The sequence below is a fragment of the Diplotaxodon limnothrissa genome, linkage group LG10 (assembly GCF_057381915.1).
Source record: "Diplotaxodon limnothrissa isolate DT_005_m linkage group LG10, D_limnothrissa_male_GT1.1, whole genome shotgun sequence".
Classification (NCBI taxonomy): Eukaryota; Metazoa; Chordata; class Actinopteri; order Cichliformes; family Cichlidae; genus Diplotaxodon; species Diplotaxodon limnothrissa.
Genome location: NC_140605.1, coordinates 19,855,285 through 19,863,402, shown reverse-complemented (window position 1 = coordinate 19,863,402; position 8,118 = coordinate 19,855,285). Strand labels below are relative to the sequence as shown.

The 8,118-nt window shown below is 42.5% G+C and overlaps 1 protein-coding gene and 1 pseudogene across 1 annotated transcript; one reads left to right on the top strand and one right to left on the bottom strand.

Moving 5' to 3' along the window:
• Positions 1–1,146: 1,146 nt before the first annotated feature.
• Positions 1,147–2,118, bottom strand: LOC146624311 (olfactory receptor 1500-like). The gene has a single exon (XM_085363425.1). The coding sequence runs from the start codon at positions 2,116–2,118 to the stop codon at positions 1,147–1,149; it is 972 nt and encodes a 323-aa protein (XP_085219551.1).
• Positions 2,119–3,218: 1,100 nt separating this feature from the next.
• Positions 3,219–7,298, top strand: LOC146624310 (uncharacterized; annotated as a pseudogene).
• The last annotated feature ends 820 nt before the right edge of the window (positions 7,299–8,118 follow it).

The window sequence follows — 8,118 nt, the reverse complement described above, 5'->3', positions numbered from 1 at the left end:
TAGATTCAATTAAATTTAACTTTATTAATCCCTCGGGTGGGTTCCTCCGGGGCTTTCACACAGCTGAATAAACGTCAAACAGAAAATGATTAAACAGAAGTTTGAGATGGTCGAGAGTTTAAGTCAGGGCCCGGTTATATTTTAGATAGCAAGGAGCAGACAGCAGAGTTTCACTCCACCGAGGGAGCTCGTGCCGTACTACCCGGCTTTCTTTAGACCGCGAAGGCCGGGTCCTCAGGTGGAAGCAGCCTCTTAATTTGGACACCACCGCTGTTTACCGGCCGGCCAATAATAACGGTGACATTTAACGTATTTTATCCGATAGATAAACCCCGTAAAATGTATTTACCCTCCCCCCCCCCCCCCCCCCCGGCCCAACAGCCCTTTTGAATGTCTCCCTAGTATGGCCACAACACCTCACTCTTGGAGCACTTTTTTGCCACATGAATCGCAAACCACGTCTCAGCTGTTTGTGGAGGTAAAATACGTCCAAACATGACTCCAATTACGCTCAGCCATTGCTGTGAGTCAAGGGGCTGCGAGACATTTATACAGCCGTATTTCGCACATGACTGAAAGGTGGAAGAGGAAGTATTTCCTTTTAATGTAGACAATCCAAATGTTATAGTTTCTTTCCACTGTGTTAATGATAAACTACAAATTTAATCTAAATTACTAAAACATTGATATTTTAATGTGAGAATCGATATATTTTTCGTATTTTTCACATTTTTTTAGTATGTGACACGTGGTATTGTACGACTCTAAAAAAATAAATGATTATAATGGAAAGCAGCTATTACAATTTCATTTTACTATGGTCATGCAAGAGAAATTACTCTGGTATTACTTCACTTATATTTTTACTGTTGAATATTTTTTTTCAATTATATTAACTTGTAATTTCAATTCTATGGTCATTTAGATTCTATAATAGTACCATAACAGTGACACACGCAGGTACTGAAACAACAAATTCAAAGAAAAAAGAAGATTGCTGCTACTAAAACTGACTAAAGTTAAAATAATGTCTACATCTTAGTCCTGAAAAATACAGAGGAGCAGAATCTCTTTGGTCACAGAAAGACTAAATCTTTTACATCAGATGGCAGAGGGCACTGCAGACATTCAAGTCTAAATCCTTTTTTAATATTTTGTGGCAATTTTGGATGTAACTCGAGTTTTCAGCAACTTCTTTAATGACTCTTTGATCTCCTGTGTCTGAAGAACATAGATAATCGGGTTTAACATGGGAGGCAATACAGTGCTCATAGAAAGGCTTATGATTCTAGCATTTGGATGTATTACACTCCCAAAGATATACACAAATGTAAATGGAAGGAAATAAATTGCCACTAATGAAAGGTGACCTGTGCAGGTTTTGACAGCTTTCACTCTTTCCCTAAATGTAGAAATTTTTGACAAAGAATAGCCAATACAGCAGTAACTTCCCACGATAAATGCCAGTGGAAACCCAAGAATTATAACTGGTGCCAAATCAGCAAATGCACGATTGGGGGTAACATCATTGCAGCCAAGACGATACATAGGACCATGATCACAGAAATAGCTCTGAATAACAACAGACTTACAAAAAGAAAGTCTTGTGAGAAGGCCAGCTGCAATGAGTACAAGAATTGTGGCAAAAAGCCAGAAAAAAGTGATCAAAGATAAAATGAGCCTGTGGCTCACTCTCATTTGATAGTGCAGCGGGTACATGATAGCCATGACTCTGTCAAAGGACAATACAACCAGATTAAAACCTTGCATTGAAATGAAAGTAAAGCAGAAAAACATGAAAGTCAAGCAGTCATTGTAGGAAATATAATAATGGTTAAACAGAAAAATGTCAACAACCTTTGGAACCAAAGAAGAGCTACTTAACAGGTCTGTAAATGCAAGGTTAAAAACAGCAATATATTTAGGACTTCTCAACATGTGATCCAATGTTATTACAATCATCACTAATGTGTTTCCCACCACTGCAAGAATGTAAATAAAACACAGAAAGACAAAATAATATCTAATATTAGGTATGCCAATAAAACCACTTATTATAAAATATGCAGGTCGCACAAAGGTGATGTTGTTCACAGCAGCTGAGTTAATCAACGCCATGTAAAGAGCTTCTGTTAATCTTCTATAATTCTCTGTACTCGTTTGTGTAGGCTGCCTCTAGTTTGTGAAGGCTAGCTACAAATATAAGCAGAGCAACTTTGTGCTCTGATACTTATAGCAGTGCTCTTTTCCCTTGTGTCAGCTGTAAGCAGGCCAGTTTACTCCGCCTCCATTACAGACAATTAGACATGGAAGTAGTAATATTTTAGTTTTGTAAAAAAATTTGTGAAAAATGATTGTCGCTACATTACCGTTCAGTTTGAGGCTTACATCAGAAAATTATATGTTTATTGTTCTCACGTGGTATGGGACAGGAATATATTAACAAACAAAGGACATTTTGCCTGATAATTATTTTTATCCTCTTGTAACTTTACTGTATAAAGAGCTAAAACCTCCAAAGTTTCAGAAGTAGTTTATATATAAAAAGATCAGTATTGTTGAACTGCAAAATATCTTGGGTGCAGTTATATTTTTGCACACAAGTATAACAGAATAGCTTTAGTGTTTATTAAAATTTTACTACGAACTTATACAAAATGTAGCAAGACATTAAACAAACAATTTTATTGATTATGAATTAGACAATATCGAATTCATATCGGTATCGGCAGATATCCAAATGTATTTTTCGGACATACAAAAGTGGTATCGTGCCATCTCTAGACCTCACCCCTAGTGTAAGTCGTTCCCTTCCCCTCCAGACCAGGGATGTGATTATTAAAGATTATGAAAGGCCTGACGGGGCGGCATGGTGGCTAGCACTGTTTCCGCACAGCAAGAAGGTCCTGAGTTCAATTCCACCATCAGGCTGTGGTCTTTCTGGAGTTTGCATGTTCTCCCCGTGTTTGCGTGGGTTCTCTCTGGTTTCCTCCCACAGTTCAAAGACATGCAGTCAGTGCCATTTGAATTTAGAACTACTCGTATGCTCAAACATAGTGGTTAGTAATGGGTCAAGCTGTGGTTAGCACAGATGACCAATAACAGAACACAACTCTGGTTCAGATTGACCATGATGTTCCTCCCAAGCACTCATGCAACCCACCCAGCAACTCCAATAAGACTGGGTACTCTGAACTGTTTTTGGTGTACAGACACAAATGTCATTGAGAAGCCATTCTGACCTCAAGGTGCAGGGAAGCAACCCTCTCATCAGCTGGAGAAAACCCCAGGATACTGGCATTACAGTGGTCCCTCGCTATAGAGACGTGACTTTCACGCATTGCATTGTGGGTACGAGTGGCAGCAAAATCAAAACACTGCATCAAGCACTAGCATTTCCAGCACTGGTAATCATTAATTCTGTGGTTTTAATCCCTACTTGCATTTTATTTGCCCCAAAAACAGTTATGCACAAAACAACGGTGAACACGGCAGGTCCGTACAAAGACAGACTTGACGAAAAGGAAAAAAAAAAGTATGAGGAAAAACAATCAAAGGAGTGAAAGGGTCAGACCCATACGAGCATACAGAGTGGAGTAAGGACGTTAGCATGCTGCCCAACTTTCATCACGCACATATTTATTATTATATGGTCCTAAGTGCGAGTGCATACACTCACAAAATGTTTAGTAACTTCAAACCCCTGCAACAAGCCCAGGTCCAGGTTACTTTGGTGATTTGGACTATTCCATTTCACAGCTGTTGTTACATTTTTTCCTTTATCTCCTGTACAGGCCAACGCAATCTATTTATCGTTTCAGGTTGTAGTATTACACAACATTTTCAGATCTAATAGAAATAAAATTAGTGTTTTGTAATTCATTCAATGTATTGTCTTTATTTATAACTGGCATTATTGTTTCATTCTATTATAGAATCTTACAAAAAAAGATGCAAAGTTGTATTCCATTATGCTTTATTAGCTGCTTCGGTGAAAAACAAATCAACAATGCAAAAATAAAAAATAACCATTGCAAAACAACATACTGGAATTCTTTGTGTTCCTTTTTATCGCTGTGTGACTATTTTTTTGTAAAAGCCTGCGTGCGCTTGTACCGCTTGCCACTCGTACCTACAATCCTTTGCGGTTTTACCCCGGAAATGACGTCACATTTTCAATCTCTATAACGCAGTTCACCCTTCGCGGCCTCGCTGTTTCGTTGATTTTTTTTGTGCATGCTTTTTTTTTTTACAGTGCATTGCGTTCTGCGTCCTGATTGGCTGCAGACCATTGTCAATCTCATGCCATGTCTCCTGTACAGTACAGAATGCATTCAGCTTGTCAACTTTACATAAATGTTCGATCACTCGCAGTGTGACTCTGAAGTGCTGTACAGTATGTCTGTAAGTTTTCTCCCCAACAAACACCAATGTCGATGAAACGTTTTGCACCATCAAAGGCAACCGCGGGTGCCTTTGGATTCATTTTATAATCCATCCATCCATTCGCTTCCACTTATCCCTTTCAGGGTCGCTGGAGCCTATCCCAGCTATCATAGGGCGAGAGGCCAGGTACACCCTGGACAGGTCGCCAGCCTGGGCCAACACACAGGGACAACCATTCGCACTCACATTCACCTGCACATTCACACCTAGTGGCAATTTGGATTATCCAATTAACCTATCCCCACAAGCTGCATGTCTTTGGACGGTGGGAGGAAGCCAGAGTACCCGGAGGGAACCCACGCAAACACGTGGAGAACATGCAAACTCCACACAGAAAGACCCTGGCCTGATGGTGGAATTGAACTCAGGACCTTCTTGCTGTGCGGCAACAGTGCTAACCACCGTGCCACCGTGCAGTATTTTATAATACTGGACTTATCTTTCTATGAAGGTTTAAACTTTGAGAGTGTTTAAACAGGAGAGAAAAGTGTGAAAATGTTCATGCCTGTCTGAGAAAAGTGTATACATACATATCACCCAGTGTATACCATTCAATATCACCCAGCTTGAGGGGTCCAGATCCTCACTCAAACCTGGCAGCTCTACATTCACCTTCAACACTGAGGACGTGGTGAGAGCCCTCAGGAGGACCAGGAAGAGGACCTTGACAACATCAGCAGTCGAGTTCTGAGGCACTGTGCAGGGCAACTAGGAAGTGTGTTCCAGACTAGGGCTGCCACAAATGATTATTTTGATAGTCGACTAGTCAACGATTATTTTTGCGATTAGTCGACTAATCAGATCATGCATCCACTGGATGTACAGCGTACAGCTTATTGCACCAGCATGCATCTGCTCTTATATAACAATCATTATCTTACAGCTTGAAGTGTTTAAGGTATGTTCTAACTAAAAATAAAGACAAGATGATAGTTTATTAAATTTTAATAGAAATTTGCAGATTGTTTCGGTGAAGTTTAATAAACTTGCTATCTAAAATATAACAGGACACCGGAGTATATTCTCGAGCATCTCACACTTCTGATAATCAGTTGTCTGCTTGAGGTTTATTCAGCTGTGTAAAAACTATAACTTTAATCTCAGCCAAACCGATTTACTCAGAAACAAATAAAGTACTGAGAAAAGCCAAACAATAACATTTTAAAGTTATCTAAGCGACTTATATATCATGTTTAACCTGAGTAGCGAAAGACGGCGGGGGGTTTGAAAACGATTTCCCGGGAGTCGGATGCTCCCACCGGCTCTAGTGAGCCTTGAACCCGGGCTAGCTATCAAGCTATCAAGTCTTGATAAACTGAGCAGATATTTGAGGTTTACACATCTACATTCTCGCCTGAAAATATGTTAAACGTTTATTTTGTGACCCAGAAAGAATGATGAAAGAGTAATATTAAAACTAGCTGCTGCTATTGTTGGAAACTGAGCAGGGCTGCGCTATGAATTCTGGGACACAGCTTTGTCTTCTTCTTCGGGGTTTATCGGCAGCTGGTATCCTTGTACATGCAGTGCTGCCATCTTCTGTTTCAGTCCGTTATTACACACTTAAATCCTACTACTTATTCGTGTGTCTTTTGGGATCTTACAAAGCTTCAAATGACGCGGCGACTATTAAATCAGTCGTCGACGATTTTGATAGTCGACATAATCGTGACTAGTCGACTAATCGTGGCAGCCCTATTCCAGACTCTATTTCAACAATCAATTGACAGTCACATCGTCCACCAGCTGTGGAAACACTCCACAGTCATCCCCATCCCCAAAAGAAACAACCCAAAGTCTCTGATGGATCTTCATCCTGTGGCCCTCACCTCACAGGTGATGAAGGCCATGGAGAAGATCATAAAACAGCGCATCATAAGAGCAACTGACCCCCTGATGGACCCACTCCAGTTTGCTTACTGTGCACACAGAGGTGTTGATGATGCAAAAATCTTCATCTTGAACTCCATCCACAAACATCTGGAACTCCTTGACTCCTCCGCCAGATTTCTGTTTGCTGATTTCTCATCAGCGTTCAACAGTCTGGAGCCTCATATCCTGGCCACTAAACTTTCCTCCCGATTTCATCTGGATGATCTGCTAACCCTGTGGATATTGGCCTTTTTGACAAACAGGACTCAGAAAGTTCGGGTCAACAACTCTCTTTCCCGTCAACAACGTCCACTGGCTCCCCCCAGGGCTGTGTGCTCTCCCCTCTGCTCTACGTCCTCTACACCGTTGACTGCAGATCCACACAGCCCAAGTGTCACCCGGTGAAATATGCTGACAACACAGTTCTCCTGTCACTGCTGTCAGGCCCCTCACAACGCCACAGGCCTGCTCTTCAGGAGTTTGAAGCTGTCACACCACTCTACAAACTTGAATTTGCTTCAGTCACCGCCACCACGGGAAGTCAGTGGAGGTAGTTGAGGAGTACAAATACCTGGGAACCATCTTTGACAACCTCCTTAAATTCTCTGCTAACACAGAGGAGATTCTCAGGAGGTGCCACCAACGGCTATACCTCCTTAGGAAACTCAACTCCTTTGAAGTCAGCACACCCATCATGTTGACTTTTTACTATGCCTTCCTGGAAAGTATCATGACCTTCTCCATCACCTGCTGGTTCCACTGCCTCAGCCTTCAGAACAGGAACAGACTGCAGCATCAGTGTGCTCTAAAATCATTGGCCTGCCTGTCAGAACTCTTGCACAAGACAGGGAGACAAAATCATAAACGACCTCTCTCACATTCTTCACCCCGCATTTCAGTCCTGCATTTCCTGCAGGACTGAGAGGAGGAGAGCCACCTTTGTCCCCAAAGCCACTCTGCTTTTTAACTCCAGCCGATAAGACCATGTCGCACACCAGAAACAATGGGAAAGTACAAGAGGAAAAAAAGAGACCTCTACTCATGCTGGGCTCCTGGGAGGACAGCATGAGAACAGGAAACAAAAAAAACTCCTCTGCACAAAAAAGCACATAAATGTCCCCAGCACAACATTATGGAACACGTGACAAGCCACAGGGTAGGGTGGGGGGTGAGGAGTAATCCGAAGCAAACACAGCAGCCATCCTGCCCAGCGCTATCATTCCAGCGCAGGCTTAGACCCGCCCTGTTCCCATGAGAGAACAAGCATCGAAGGCGTTTGGAAAGGGAGGGGGGATGAGTGTGTGCATATCAGTGTATATGTATGTGTGTGCATGTCCAGAGTTCAGCTGAGACAGAGTCCTTCGCCCTGCTAGGCTAAGTAAATAGTCTTCCAGCCAACCCAGGTGGCCTTACATGGAACAGAAAGGAACTGTCATGGTCCGGGTATGTGCCAGGGTGTCTCCCTCCGAATCGGCATCTCCACCCCTGGGAGGGGCCTCAGTGTTCTGCTGATTGCTCACACCTGTGGGTAATTAAGCCAGGGACTCATAAGGCCAGTGCACTCAACCTATCTTCGCCAGATTCTCAGCTAACCCTAGTTAGTGCAGGCCACCACTGTGATGTCGCACACACTTTGCAAACTACCTTGACTCATTGTGTGTTTCTCTCACAGCCACGCACCAAGTTGCCAGACACAAATCTCCGCCGAAGAGCTCCAATCCGGACGCTGGACCACCTGACAGTCCCACGAGCTGTTCACCCGACTCACCTGCCTGCCTCCCTGCCTCAACGCCAGGAATT